The sequence below is a fragment of the Schistocerca americana genome, chromosome 1, assembly GCF_021461395.2.
Source record: "Schistocerca americana isolate TAMUIC-IGC-003095 chromosome 1, iqSchAmer2.1, whole genome shotgun sequence".
Lineage (NCBI taxonomy): Eukaryota > Metazoa > Arthropoda > Insecta > Orthoptera > Acrididae > Schistocerca > Schistocerca americana.
Window position 1 is genome coordinate 226,418,912 of NC_060119.1, and position 16,441 is coordinate 226,435,352.

At 42.3% G+C, this 16,441-nt stretch overlaps 1 protein-coding gene across 4 annotated transcripts in view; it reads left to right on the forward strand.

Moving 5' to 3' along the window:
- Positions 1–16,441, forward strand: part of LOC124616014 — a 217,171-nt gene that overhangs the window by 150,654 nt on the left and 50,076 nt on the right. For all 4 annotated transcript variants that reach the window (XM_047144267.1, XM_047144349.1, XM_047144426.1 and 1 more), the window contains 2 exons: positions 10,155–10,320; positions 15,860–15,979. In XM_047144267.1, coding sequence (XP_047000223.1) covers positions 10,155–10,320; positions 15,860–15,979 — 286 coding nt within the window. The remainder of the gene's footprint in view (positions 1–10,154; positions 10,321–15,859; positions 15,980–16,441) is intronic.

Here is a 16,441-nt window from a genome sequence, read left to right on the forward strand (position 1 = left end):
ATCAGGGATTCCATGCGACGGAGGGTGGATGCATGTATCCTCGCTAACAGAGGAGATTTTGAACATTTCCTGTAACAAAGTGTTTGAAGTCACGCTGGTACGTTCTGTTGCTGTGTGTTTCCATTCCATGATTAATGTGATCTGAAGAGAAGTAATAAAATGAGCTCTAACGTGGAAAGTAAGCGTTTCCGGACACATGTCCACTTTTATTTTCTTTCTTTGTGTGTGAGGAATGTTTCCTGAAAGTTTGGCCATACCTTTTTGTAACACCCTGTATATCTACATGAATAAATACATATTTTTGAGAATTTTGTAAGTTTTGAGTTCTGTACATAACACATTTCATAGTAAATGTACATTTGTGATTTAAAATTACTATAGCAGATGTTAAAACCAACATTTGTTGTGTTTAATGTTATCTTTCCACAGGGGTGTCTGTTGTCACAAATTAATACTGTTTTCCAGCCATTTTTTTCCATAGTAGCCTCAAAAAGTTTAATGCTTTCATGTTTTTCTGCTGCCATAATAGAAGTCTCCTTTTGGGTCTTATAGATTCAGTTATGAAAGGGGACTAGTAAAAGTTGTAGCATAACAGACCCAGAAATAAGAGAAGCGGCAAGCTTAGTTTAAAGCTGTTTGTCTACTATTCCATGAAACACTTCACCAGCCGCAGTGGATCCCACTTTGTGAATACTGTTCTCAGTTTTGGGATGAAAAGTGCCTTGATTACTGTAAAGTGACTGAAAGTTGCTGCAAATGGGTGTGTTGGGAGGACTTCCAAGAGTTATGTACTAGAGGTACCTCAAGTAATAACCTGTCCTGTGGAACAGTCTCGTCTACAGGAAGTACAGGATCTATCATTAATCATTCACTTAACAGAGTGTTGTGTCAAAGGTAGGGCAAGGTACCTATAGACGGGAAAGCCGAAAACCACAGGAATCATCGTGCAGGTATTGTTGAATCAAAATAATATACTGATCGAGGGTAGCTCAAGGCGGAAACTGAACTCTGTTTTGCTGATTTCCAGCCATCCCCAAACAGGATCCTGTTCGTTCATTCATTTAATTGGTTGATTTTTATCATTTACTATAGATGGGTATTGATTGGGTCAAAATGAGTTTACAGTTATATTTTTTATCAGCAAAACAAGTGAAAGTAAGTAGGTAGATATTGTCATAATTTAAGTTTAAAAGTAACTGTTTAAGGCAGGTCAACACAAGGATACAGAAATACACAGTATTAACAAAAATAGCTGGGAGATTGAAATTTGGTACCTATTCTTAAAATCTATTTTACATATTCAGAAGTTCTTTTACAGGCAAGAAAAGTGCTTCCTTAGAATGACCTTAAGCTTCATTTTAAATGTTAGATAAGTAGCAAATTTTATTTCCTCTGAGATTTTATGTATTTTCACACCGACATTAATTATGCTTCTCTGACAGGATAGTATTCTGGTATATGTTTGGTGTGCACTTGATTTTTCTCTGGTACAGTAGTCCCCAGTGAACAAGAGAGTTAAAAAATGAATTAGTCTGGGACATTCAAAATACCAAGCTCAGTAAAGTGAAATTTACAGGACTCTTATCTTTTTAAGATCAGAAATTATAATTAGAGCTCTTTTTCTTTTCATTCTAAAAACATGTATGCTATACGTTACCACTGTTTTACTTAATGTAGGCTTTAATATTCTTAGACCATGGCACGTGGATGAGAGTTTTTTTCACAAATTATTTACATGAGTGTCCCATTTTAATCTTCTCTGAAAGACATTTGGCTAGATGGTGGAAATAAATGGAAGTTGAATTCAGTATTTGCAATGAGTTTGTTTTTTGTGAACCATTCTGAGAATTTTCTCATAAAACTTTCTATGTTGACTGAAATGTTTCTTATCTAGACCAAGTGACTTATACGCTTGTGCCATCAGCAGAAAGCATACATAAAATAAGAGGAAGACAACCCATCACTTGTAGCTGATCAGTGCATGGAACACAGCAGTCGCACTAGTTTTCACACACACACGCACGCGCGCGCGCGCGCGCACACACACACACACACACACACACACACACACACAAATGCACAATCCTGTGGCCATGGCAAGACTAATTATTGATACTCGATTATTGAGAGCAGTTGCCTGAGCTAATGGAGATGGTGGAGGGGGCTCGGGAGGGATGGAAGGAGAGGGTAACTGGAAGGAGGCAGGTCTTTGGACAGATAACTCTGTGGCTGGTCTTTGGACAAATGACTCTGTGGCTGCACACCAAGATGAAAAGAGTACAGAGCATGCAACAGAGAGAGATGTGGGAAGAGTGTGATTGTGGGAAGAAGGTGATTGGGGGGGAAAAGGGAGGCAGGGGGAGAGAAATGTAAAGATGGGGGGGGGGGGGTTTCTCTGCATGTGCTCCTTATTGTAAAAAAGAAGTGTAGCTTACTCTCTGCTGTGCTGTTCTTGCAATGTATAACAAAACTAAGTGGGAATGTTTGACTGTATGTGTTATATTATGGTACTGCTGTAATATCCTCCCTTTCTTGTGCCAGTTGCGAATAGTTTGTGGGAAGAATGATTGTTATTAAGCTTCTGTGTGTGCTCTAATTTCTCTAATTTTATCTTTGTAGTCCTTTTGTGATATACATGTAGGAGGAAGCAGTATCTTTGGGGACTCAAAGGTCGTGGAACTTGTTACAGTAAATCACACCAAGATGCAGAACACCCCTTGTAATTGACTGCCACTGGAGTTGATTGATCATCTTCTTAACACTCTTATGCTTACTAAATGAATCTGTAACAAAATGCACTGCTATTTTTTGTCCTTCTCTACATTTTATATATCACTCCTATCTGGTACAGATCCGATATTGATGAGTAATATTCAAGTACTGATTGAATGAGAATTTTTTACGCTACCTCTGTTATTGAAGGACTGCATTTCCTTAGAAATCTTCCAATGAATCACAGTATGGCAGCTGCCTTTCCCGTGAGTAGTTTTATTTGGTAGTTCCACTTAAAACCACTCTGTATTAATACTCTTAGATATTTTATGGAAGTAGCTGCTTCCAGTGGTTGTTTTGTGACCATACAATAATGGGTCTTTCTGTGTAGTTACTTTTATGTCTGAAGACTTCTCACTGTAAAGAGTAACATACAGTGTTCTGTTTGCTAGAAATTCTTCAGTCCAGTCATGCATTTGGCGTGATATTCCATACACCTATATTTTGTTCATTAGGTGGCAGTGCAGAACTGTTTTGAACGTCTTATGGAAGTCAAGGAAAACAGCATCTATCTGGATACCAGTATATACTGCTTTCTGGGTCTTGTGGATGAACAGAGTGAGCTGAGTTTAACATGATTGTTGTTTTCAGTACCTCTGTTGATCCCTACAGAGGAGATTTTTGATCTCCAGAAAGTAATACACAAGCATAAATCATGCGTCTGTTTGATGACGCTTCTTGAAATTGGGAATCATCTGGGCTGGGCTCCCCCCCCCCCCCCCCCCCCCCCCCCGCCACCTAATAAGGAACGCTTCAATTCTTCAGAGACATATTGTACACTGCTGCTCTATGAAAAATTATATTGGTATTTGTTGTGACAGTGCCACGACATTCAAAAGTGCCGCTACGCTAGTACGCGAACACGGCGATAGAGGCGCTCCGCAGCTCGGCCGAGCGCGGGAGCGCCACCTGGCTATGAACGGCGCCGGCCGCATGTCACGGCACGGCAGTCGAATGACAGATACGGAGTTAGTAACATGTAACCCGCTAGTGTTTCTACTTTTGTATATCCACACAATTTATTAGTGATTAAAGGTTATAACACTTATTGGCGACGAGGATGGGATATTTTTTTCCTGCGTTGTGGAATTGTGTGTTCGTGTCGGGGCAGACATGGAACAGCTTATGCAAGCGCTCATTGAACAACAAACACAGCTGACGGCTGCTATTCAGGCACAACAAACACAGCTGACGGCTGCTATTCAGGCGTTGTCGACGTCGCTTACTCATTGTCTGTCTTCCTCTTCTCCGCCTCCGTTCCCTCCTTATGACGAGGCCGCTAAAGACTCGGAGGATTATGAGAAGCATTTGCGGCAACACTTCTTGGCTTTCGGCGTTGTCGACGCTCCTATGTGTAAGTCGTTATTTCTCTCTTGGATTTCCCCACGGATCTATCAGCTGCTATCTCAGTTAGCCCCTCTGCGGGAACCTGCCTCTCTGTCCTTCCAAGAAATGTGTGACTTATTGTCTAACTATTACCGAAAAAACACCCATGTCGTTGCCGCCCGCGTGGCGTTCTACCGGTGTCGTAAACAGCCCCATCAATCTTACCGTGCTTGGGTGGCGGAACTACACGGTCTGAGTCGGAAATGTCAGTTTGTCACGGACACTCATCATGAGTCTTACGCTGATTCAATGGTTAGGGACGCTATTTTACGGCTTGCTCCTGATAAAGAAGTTCGGCAACGTGCCTTACAATTGCCAAACCCGTCATTGTCGGAAGTTCTCAGCATCGCTCAATCGTTTGAAGTGTCTCACGCTGCTGGTGCGCAAATAGACGCATGGTGTGATGTAGGCGCTGTACAATCCACTTTCGACGCGGACAATTTGCCTGTTTCACAGGGAAACGACGATGTGGCGGCGGTGCACTCGCGTCAACAACGTCGCGTGGGGCCGCCACGCTCGCAGCGAAAACAGCAACCACAGAAGCAGGTTCGTTCCGCCCTTCCTTCTTGTCCACGTTGTTTCGTACAGCATGACAGAGCCGCATGTCCAAAACGTTGGGCCACGTGTAATTCATGTAGGAAAAAAGGCCACATTGCTTCTGTGTGTCAGTCCCCTAAAGTTCCTGTCGACGAGGACGAGGCATCGGACATGGATGTTAACTGTGTGCTTTCTCAAACGAATAAGTTGTTTGTTACTGTTCGTGTTCTGGATAAAGACATTCGCATGCAAGTGGACACTGGCTCTGCAGTAACTCTCATTAATTCTCACACGTATTTGGAGTTGGGCTCCCCTCCCTTGTCTCCAGTTACGCGAAATCTACGAACTTATAATAAGCAGAAAATTCCTATCGTTGGCCAGTTTGATGCTTCCACTGCCTACAAGTCTGTTGTTAGGCCCCTCACGTTTTATGCGGTGGATCATGCGGGCACTGAAAACCTGTTCGGTTATGATGCTTTCCAGTTGTTCGGGTTCTCCATTGATGATGATGTGCACCTCATATCTGAGGACATTCCATATCAACAGCTGGATGGCTTGTGTTCTGAATTCTCGTCCGTGTTCTCTGCTGGTCTGGGTCGTGCCAAGGATTTTGAAGCCCACATTACTCTTAAACCTACAGCTCGCCCTAAGTTTTTCCGGGCACGCCCTATTCCGATGGCGTTGCGTGCACCTGTCAAAGCTGAGATAGACAGGTTAACAGCTTCGGGGATTCTCCTTCCTCCTCCAGCGAACGGGCATCGCCCATTGTGGTGGTTTCTAAACCAAACGGGAGTCTGCGATTGTGTCGTGATTTTAAAGCCACTGTCAACGCTCAAAGCCTCATTGACACTTATCCTCTTCCCCGTCCTGAGGAGTTATTTACCAAGCTCGCTGGGGGCCAGTTCTTTTCAAAACTTGACTTATCGGAGGCGTACCATCAGTTGCCGTTGGATGCATCTTCCAAGGAATTTCTCGTCATCAACACTCCTTGTGGGTTGTATCAGTACCAGCGGTTACCATTTGGCGTCGCTAGCGCGCCGGCCATTTTTCAGCGGTTTTTGGAACAGCTCACGGCTTCCGTTCCCGGCTGCATCAACTACCTGGATGACATTGTTGTCACGGGGGCCTCCACTGAGGAGCACCTTCGCAATTTGCGTTCACTATTTCGGGTTCTGCATTCAGCTGGGTTGAAGTGCAATCTGGACAAGTCACAGTTCTTCCAACCCTCTGTTGTGTATCTTGGTTTCCACTTGTCCCGTGAGGGTATACGTCCTCTATGACAGCACGTTGCGGCCATTACCGCTCTACACCGGCCGTCTACGGTCAAAGAACTTCAGGCGTTTCTAGGCAAGGTTGCTTATTATCACAAATTCATTCCCTCCACGGCGGTGGTGGCTCATCCTCTGCATTAGCTGTTACGCAAAAACGTTCCTTTCTGTTGGTCCGCCGAGTGTGAGCAGGCTTTTATCTGCCTGAAGGCTCATTTGCAGTCGGCACCTTGTCTTGCCACATTCCGTCCAGGTCAGCACTTGGTTCTGGCGACTGACGCGTCACAGTATGGCCTAGGGGCTGTTCTCGCCCATCGGTATGAGGATGGGTCGGAACGACCCATCGCCTACGCTTCCAAGACCCTCAACGATACCCAACGGCGTTACTCTCAAATAGAAAAGGAGGCGCTCGCTATCATTTATGCTCTAAAAAAGTTCAGCGTTTTTTTGTATGGTTCTAAGTTTCACCTCATCACCGACCACAAGCCGCTGGTCTCTCTGTTCAGCCCCTCGGCGTCGCTTCCGGATAAGGCAGCTCACCGCCTGCAACGTTGGGCCTTATACTTGTCTCGTTTTCACTATGAGATTCACTATCGCCCCACGGCCCAGCACGCCAACGATGACGCATTGTCGCGTTTGCCGATGGGCACCGACCCGGTTTTCGATCGAGATGAACTACTCTGTTTCCACATTGATGAGGAAGAACGTCGTGCGGTCGAGGGTTTTCCACTTACAGGTTCGCAGGTCGCGTCGGCTACTGCGCGGGACCCGGTCCTGCGTCAGGTGATCGGTTTTGTTCAGCGGGTTGGCCGGACAGGACCAAGGGCCGGGCATCGGATCCCCTTCGCAACTACCATGCCTTGCGCCTTCGTCTGTCTGTTCGTGAGGGTGTTGTTCTTCTGGCCACGGATGGCGCATCTCCACGGGTTGTGGTGCCCGCCTCTCTTCGCAAAGATGTTCTCAAACTATTGCATGAGGGCCATTGGGGGATTTCTCAGACTAAGTCCCTGGCCCGCAGGCACGTTTATTGGCCCGGTATTGATTCGGACATCGCCCACATGGTCGCTGCGTGTGATCAGTGTGTTCAACAACTGGCTGCGCCTCGTACTCTGCCCTCTCCGTGGCCTGATCCGGCGCAGCCGTGGGAACGGGTGCATGCTGACTTTGCCGGCCCCTTCCTCGGCACTTATTGGCTACTGTTGATTGACGCCTTCTCGAAGATTCCGTTTGTTGTTCGATGTCCGTCGCCCACCACTGCGGCGACGATGCTGGCTTTGTCCAAAATCTTTGCGCTAGAAGGTCTTCCATCCACGATTGTCACGGACAATGGCCCTCAGTTCTCTTCGCAGGCCTTCCGTGATTTTTGTACTGGACAAGGGATTCATCATGTTACAGCACCGCCTTTCCATCCGCAATCGAATGGGGAGGTCGAGCGCCTTGTCCGCACTTTCAAAAGCCAAATGAAAAAATTCCTTAGTGATTTTTCCACAGATGACGCTCTGTTGCAATTTCTGAGTTCTTATCGCTTCATGCCTCTGGGTGATCGCAGCCCTGCTGAACTCTTGCATGGCCGCCAACCGCGCACTCTACTGCACCTGCTTCACCCTGTCAGGCCTTGTACTGTGTCCCCTAGTGCGGGAAAATACCCGGTGGGCGCCGATGTGTGGGCACGGGGGTATGGATCTCGCCCTAAATGGATTCCAGGGGTGGTCCAGGCTCTTCGCGGCCGCCGGCTTTGTGAAATACGTACGGACGACGGCATGGTTGGTCGCCATTACGACCAGATGCGCCCACGAGTGGTGGCCACGCCGGTACCACTGCCCCTTCTTTTGTCTCCACCAGCCCGAGAAGCCAGTCCTGTCACTGCTGCCGATCTTCCGGGCATGTTGCTGCCGCCGCCGTCGCTACCGCTTCCGAGTACGCCGGAACCGGCCCCAGTCGCGACGCCGCCTTCTCCGGGACCCATCTCGCTGGAGCACACCCCCAGGTCCACGACACCTATGGGTGCTGCTCCGGAGTTTTCACCCATCATCTCGTCAAGGAGGCACGTTCCAAGCGCGAGCTTCCGTCCTGGACATTTTTGACCATACTCTCGTGTTTCTCCGCGGGATCTTCTCGGGGCCTCCCAAGAGGCCATGGATGTCTCCGCACTGTCCGTGTCTCCAAGGAAGTGAGTGTTTTTTTTTTTTTCAAGGGGGGAAAAGTGTTGTGACAGTGCCACGACATTCAAAAGTGCCGCTACGCTAGTACGCGAACACGGCGATAGAGGCGCTCCGCAGCTCGGCCGAGCGCGGGAGCGCCACCTGGCTATGAACGGCGCCGGCCGCATGTCACGGCACGGCAGTCGAATGACAGATACGGAGTTAGTAACATGTAACCCGCTAGTGTTTCTACTTTTGTATATCCACGCAATTTATTAGTGATTAAAGGTTATAACAGTATTCTGTCAGGTCTAGTGGCCTTTTCTCTGTTGAGTGATTTTAGTTGCTTTTTTGTACCATGGTCACTTTCATATCAGCAATTTTGGCATTGGTGTGATGATTTAAAGGAGGTATCACAGTGAAATCTTTCTTTGTGAAACAGTTTTGGGAAAAGACATTTAATACTGGTCTTTTGTATATCCTTCTTTATTTTAATTCCATTATGGTCATGGCATGTTTGGATAGACAGCTTCAATCTGTTTACTGCTTTAAACTACTTAGGATTATCCATCAACTTGGTAGACAGAATTTTACTTCATTGAATGCTTAAAGCTTGGCTCGTATTACACTAATTTTGTTTGTTTAGTTTTTGTTTATCAGAGAGACTTGTTGATTTTTGTAGCATCTTCCTAACATGGCTGTCGAACCATGGTGGGTCTTTTCCATCCCTCACAACTTTCTCAGCCCATACCTATCTAAATCATATTGTACAGTGTTCTTGAACTTTGTCCGTTTATACTCATCATTGTTAGTGCTGGAGATGAAATTTTCATTCTGACAACTCAGGCAATCTGAAAACTGTTTCGTGTCACTCTTGCCAAACAGAAAGATCTTCCTACCTTTTTTTATATTCGTATTTACATCCACATTCAGTGAAGCTGTAATGACCTTATGATCAGTGATGCTCTGTTGTGCCCTAAATGAGTGGGAAAACTTTGGGCCCATTTGTCACCAGCAGATCTTAGATCTAATCTTAAAAGAGTCAGTTCTCTGATTAACTGCTCAAGGCAATTTTCTGATAAGGCATATAGAACCATTTCAGATGATTCCCTGTCTCTACAACCTGCCCTAATCACTGGGGCTTGCATTGTATAGCTGGTAAGTTGGTATTTCCATTTAATGTTACAGCAGGATCTGGAAATTTACATGAAAATTTTCCAAGTTTGTCATCAAATGTTCCGCCAATACCGCTGCTGCAGCATGGGGTCTATTAAAGCTTCTGATGACCATGTTTGATCCACCTTTTATGCTTATCTCCACTCAAATTATCGTGTACTAATTTGTGTATATATATATTTACGGATATAACCACACCTTCACAAACAGCATTCAAGCTATCTTTGCAATATACATTCCAGTCAGTGTTTAGTATTTCATTGTTATGAACATCTGGTTCCAGCCAGCTTTCTGTCCCTAGTATGATTCGGGCATTGTTACCATTTGTAAGCGAGACTACTTCCAGGATCTTTCTGTGGATGCTCCTGCAGTTACAGTTTATTAACATTTTCTTTCTCTGAACTGCCATGACAAATGCTTCAAGGATCTGTTCTCAGTTTTGCTCCAGTTAATTTCTTCATTTAACATAATGAATACTCACTGCTTACTAACTAGTCCTCATTGTTATGTGCTAAGAGGTTGCTTAATGATTTATTTCAAAAGTCACATGGCCTCACTATACAGTTTAGTATTAAACTCAAATCTACAGGTTGGAATTCAGCAGCGCATAGTCATTGTATATAGATTATTCATTATACGTCTGGCCACAGGATTCCAAGAATGGGGAAAATGGGGTTTACGGTGCAGGAGCTGACATCTACCATAATTTCTAATACTTTAAGGCAGTACAAATGTTATTGTATTTAAATGTGAATGATTACACTTCTGTGCCATTTGTAGTTGAATGACCTAAAGAAATTAAAATTTTGCACCTTATCTGAAAGTTGAACATCTGATACATAATGTAATAGAATTCATGTTTGTTCATGTACAGGTTCCTGGTCAAATATTTTCTCGCTTAGGCGTGAAAGTTGAATTGGTGTCAGTGGATAACAACGACTGTAACACATCAGTTAAAAATGATACTTTACCAACTTGCAGATTTGGTAACAACGTTAAGTACAAGATAAATAAACCAAAAAAACATAAAAATTTAGCAAGTAAGTACTTTAAAAAGGCTATGCAAATACTATGTTGAATAGCTCTTCTTCAATCAGAGGACACTTGTATATCACTGCTGATTGTAATAATTTTACTGGTGCCATCTTACTAATACGATTATAAACTTTTCTATATAGAAATACATACTAATGATATGCTCCTTGATATACTTAATTTCTTGTATGAAGCAAGGCAGTTCCCTGACCCACTGAAAGAATTATTTTAACTGCCTTCTTGAAAACTCAGGATGGACCAAAGGTAGCCGAGTAGCTGTCATAATGGTGTATCCCTGGGAAGAATGAAAAAGACTTTGGAGCAGGTTGTTGACCACTGTCTTGCCCAAATTTTCTAATTCCGACAACTTCTACATCCACACACACACACACACACACACACACACACACACACACACACACACACACACTACAAACCACTGTAAACTGCATGGCAAAGGGTACTTATCGAGGTACCACAGGTTAGGGTTTCTTCCCTTTCTAATTACGTAAGGAGAGGGGAAGAATGCATAAATGGCTCTGCAAGAGTGAAGAATACATAAATGGCTCTATATGAGTAATTAGTCTAATCTGGTCTTCAAAGTCCCTACAGGAGTGATAATTAGAGAGATGAGGAATATATAGAATGCAGACACATCACTTAAAACTGGTTCTTGAAAATTCCTAAGTAGGCTTTTGTTGGATGTTTCATCTCTGTGCCATTTCAGGTTTTTCAACATTTCCATGACACATTACCGTGAGTCAGATGAACCTGTGACCATAATGTGCCACCCTTCTTTCAGTATCCCCTGTTAGTCCTGTATGGTTTGGATCCCATACATTTAAGCATTATTCCAAGATATGAGGCACAAATGGTGTACTATGTCTCATTTGCAGACTGACTCAATTTTCCCAGTGTCGTAGCAGTGAACTGAATTCTGTCACAAGTCACAATCATCTGTGAGATCATTCCATTTTGTGTCACTTGAAATTGTTTCCTTTTCTGCTGCCTTGGTATAGTTGCTGTTTCCTTCCTTAATAGGATGTACCTGTCTTTTAACTCTGGACGTGTTTTCTAACCACCTTTTCCTAGCCAACTTTCTCTCTTCATTTTTTGCTGACACACATGATTGAAATACACCTTATCTGACTGCTTTTGTTTGCTCAAAATTCTAGGAAAACAAAAGGGTCAGGAGGCATGGTTTAATCAAGTGTGCCAGGAAAACCTTAAAGAGATAGGGTTGGCTAGGAAGAGTTGACTATAAAACATGAGGCATCAGGAGATAAAAGATAGCTGTATGAGAATAAGAAAGGAAATGGCAAATAAACTAAGGCAAGAGAAGTGGAAATATTACAAGGAGCTAATAGAAGAAGCTGAAGAAGACTGTATCCATCAAAGGACATGACAAATGTACCAAAAAGTAAAGAAAGTGATACAGAAATACAAGAAAAAATAAACATTTGTTGAAAAACACAGAGGAAAATTCTCACAAATGACACTGAAGTAGAACAGGGATGGACAGATTACTTCACGGAATTAGTAAACTGTGAAAGCCCCATTGAGTCTCGTCCATGTGAAGTACCAGACACCATAGATGGCAAAGTAGAGACCCCCAATGAAGAAATACACCAAATAATCAAAAACTTAAAAAAAGTACGGCTTTCATTGAAGTTCAAATTGCAGGAAAGCTGGTAAAGAATGGAGGGCCAGTACTAGTTAAAATAATTACAAAACTATTAAAGAGCGTTTAGAAATATGAGAGAGTGCCTGATGACAAAAAGACCATAATCTGAAATGCAAAAAGAATGATCCCCTAGTATGTGATAATTATAGAGTGATGGCACTCCTCAGTGCAAGCAACAAAATTATATCAATGTCTACTGAAGAGTATGATCCCAATTGCAGAAGGAATTTTAGGGGACTATCAGTGTGGTTTCAGAAGCAACGTATCAATGACAGACCACCTTTCTATGCCCAGGCAGGTAACTGAGAACATAACTTTGATATTCGCATAGTTTTCGTAGATCTCAAAAAAGCTTGTGACAGCCAACGTACAGGCACAGTCATCCCTCCACAAAAGTTAGTAAAGCTAGTTCAGATGTGTTTAGAGGAAACCTTTAGCAGGGTAAAGATCAATAAGGTAATGTCAGAGCATTGTGATGTCAGAACTGGTCTTATACAAGGTGATACGTAATCTCCAACACTTTTTAATTTAATTTTAGAAAAGACAGACAGAGATCACCAACCCAAACCAGAATAAAACTGGGTAATATCACAATATACCTGCTTGCATTTGCTGAGAATGATGTAATAAGTGATAGTAAAGAGGACTTGCATCTTGTGACAAGGTCTTACAGCAGTATTGTAAGGACAGAAGGGTTACAAATTAACAAGGAGAAAGCTCAGTGTGTGGTTGTGAGCAAGGCCCCAGTGATCAAACCACATTGATAGTTGATTAATTCACTAAAAAGAGCAGAAATATTTAAATATTTGAGAAGAATTTTTCCTGAGCAGAGTAGAGTGGAAATTGAGGTTAAGTCAAGGATTTCAGCAGCAAAAATATCGTATTTCGGGTTACAGGACATGCTGTGCTGTAGAGCAGTTTTGAAAAGTTTTAAAATCAGACTATATCGGAGTATAAGTCCTCCCATAGCTCTGTATGGTTCTCAAACATTTTCAGTAAGGAAAACATCTGAACAAAAACTGCTAGTCTTCAAGAGAAAAATATTAAGGAAAATATTTGGTCCCAAGAGGGACACCCAGTCATAGGAATGGAGGATATTAAAAACCAGGGATTGTCAGACCTATACTTGCAAGCTGATTCTGTCTGAGGGATGAACAAAAGAATATTGGTGTGGGCTTGATACCTGATTAGGAGGGAAGAGGAAAGACAACCATGAGTAGCATACTAAGGATCTGTAGAAGACAGAAGGGGACAAGGAAGGCCATGGGCAAGATGGAAGAATGATTTCAACAGAGATACAGAGGTGATGGGACTAAGGAAAGGAGAATGGACCATGGAGGCCAAGAAAAGAAATGGTTGGTGGAGGAGTGTAGAGAACCCGTATGGTCTCCCAGGCCAAAATGACTGGCGCAAGAAGAAGAAGAAGAAGAAATTGTTACCATGAGGTAATTGTAATAGATGACCGATTTAAACTATTACTTGTTGATACCACAGTCATAGGTACTACTATTCTGCATTATCTGAAGTGGGCAATTTTACATGTCTGAACACTGAAGCAAGTTACCAATCTTTGAAAACTTGTCAAGATATATATATTTGTGCACTTTTTCAGGTATTACTTCATTATAATGTTCTGAAACATTTGCAAAATTTTAGATGTTACTATTAATATCATCTTCCATTATGTATATTATTTGAGCTGATGTTTCATATTCGATTAAGCATATTAAGAATTTGCAGGAATGAGCACAAAATTCATGTTTTAAAGTCTCTACTGAGAAAATTGTTTTTATCCTTTACAACCATTTATGTCTTACTTTTAACTTTTGAAAAATTAGAGTAAAGGGACATCATTTTAAATATTAAAGTATCATTGACGTTACTGTGCCACATCTTCTATAAGCAGCTTACCACACTGCTACAACCTAATGAGGGTAAAGCATGGTCACATGAAGCACTCAGTGTTTTCAATTGCAGTACGTAGAGAGTAGTCTGAACTTGCTTGCTTCAGTTTTACAGAGCCTTTTTGTGGTCCAGGCTTTGCAGTGGCTGTACATTATATAGGTTTGCTAGGTCATCATACCGTAAGACATTTGGAAAGTCGATTGTGAGGAAATTAGGCTGGCCAATGGAGCTTTAAGGATTAGTTCCATTCCTGCCATCGGGACAAAGGCCAGTGAGCAGCTCTGTGTCTGGCAGCAATTCCTCATTCTGGTGTGACGGGCTCATAAAATTTACTATACACAAAAGCCAATGAAACACACTCTGTTACTTGTCTTCTCTTCCCACAGTAGACTAAGTACTGATTCTCTCCTGAATATGTAAAAAGCAGTGTCTTTTAGAAATATGTATAGCAAATATTGAAGATTTATGTTAATATATGGAATAAAAGACCAACTAGGCTCCTCAGAAGGCCCAAAATAATTTTAGGCCTGACATGTTTTAAAATGCTTTGACATATTCAGAAAGAGTTCTACAAACTAAGCTACCCAAATACAATTCAAGACATGCCCCCACAGCTTTTCTTCTGCAGTAAGTCATATCCTACTTTCAAAACTTGGCACTCTGCTTTAATCTGCCAGGAAGTTTCATATCAGCACACACTCTGCTGCAGAGAGAAAATTCAGTATGGAAACAATCTCCAAGGTTATGGCTAAGACATGTCTCCACAATATTCTTTCTTCCAGGAGTCTACTACCGCAAGTTACACAAGAGAACGTCTGCAAAGTTTGGAAGGTAGGAGATGATGAGGTACTGGTGGAAGTAAAGCTGTGAGGGCGGGTCATGAGTCAGTCTTTGGTAGCTCAGTTTGTAGAGCACTTGTATGTGTAAGGCAAGGGTGCAGGGCTTGAGTCCATGTTCAGTGCACAGTTTTAATCTGCCAGAAAGTTGCATATCAGTGCACACTCTGCTGTAGAGTGAAAATCCATTCTAAGAAAAAATAAGTTTTTCAGGGCACAACAATGAAAAGCGATCTGCATATTGACACAGCCAACAGTTTCATACCTGAATTGTCTACTCAGCAATAGAAAAGGAAATTTCAAATTTTGGAAGCCTGTTAAAATCAATGTAAGCCCAATTTTTTATTTGTATTACTTTACTTCTTATTTCTTCACCAAAGCATCACACTCAAAATATGTTCTTGGCCATTGGTCAGTAAGTGAACCAAACCAGCTGCAGTCAGCAGGTTACAGATTGTGGCACTGCCAACACATTTGATTGTTCATCTTGAACACTGAGGCTTCATGACTCAAGGTGCACCCTACAGTTCACTTGAGAGTGTACAAGTTGGAACAGCATGCCTAATTTGTCTGTGAACTGGTTGCCATAGAAGGGCTGCATGTGAATAGCAATGACATTGCCATGAACTCATGTGTATATCTCCCCTTTAAATGAGTAAAACATGTGCATGAGCCATAGCTGCATGTATGCATAAGGAATGAAACTGTAGGGTTGGAGATGATAGGTTTTTGAGAAAAGCTGTGTTTGCTGACAGAAAAACTTTGCACTTCATAAATTTTTGTGTATAATCTCCCTTGCCCATGGCCTTGCTGCCATTGAACATTACAGCCCCATTATTTTACTTAGTCAAAACTGATTCTGTAAATTTCAGTAAATCATTTGAGAGTAATGCTAACATAATTCCTTTGACACAACCAGTTTGTTCCATCACCTCTTGTTGTAAAAGGTGAGCAAGTGTTCCATCTATATGGACTTGAATTTCTATGGTGGACTAAACCCAATCTTGATATGATAGCTTGCTATTGTTTTGCAAAGCTACACTATTTGACTAGCTTATTTCTTTGTATAAGAGAAATTAGCACAAAAATATATACTGAATTTCACTTTCATGTTTACAGGTAAATTTGCTAAAATAATGGCAGTTAAACAGTTGCCTAGAAACAAATTACTCAAGAGGAAAATTATGTTCACAGCATTTCAGAAAACCTCCACAATTGGCGCACAAAACATTGTACCAGGTTTGTAGCTGTTCCTAAGCAAAGGCATGTTGAATTTATTGAGCAATAAGCATTCTACATGAAAACATATATTAAAAATTTGTTTCTAATGTTTTCAGAACAGGTTACACGTTCAATTAGTTTTGCCTCTTGTGCCAATATTTTGACTTTCAGCTGTGAATCATCTACCATTTGCGTCTTGGAGATTAAAATGTGAGTCCAAACGTATTTACTCGTGGAAACAAATCTACATCCATACCATGCAAACCACTGTTAAGTGCATGGCAGAGGGTACTTCCCATTGTACCAATTATTAGGGCTCCTTCCTGTTCCATTCATGTATGCAGCACAGGAAGAAGATTGAGTGAGTGCCTGTGTGCATGCTACAATGAATCTGATCTTGTCCTCACAATCCCTACAGAAGTTATACATAAGTGGTTGTAGTATATTCCTAGATTCATGATTCAAAGCTGGTTTTTGGAA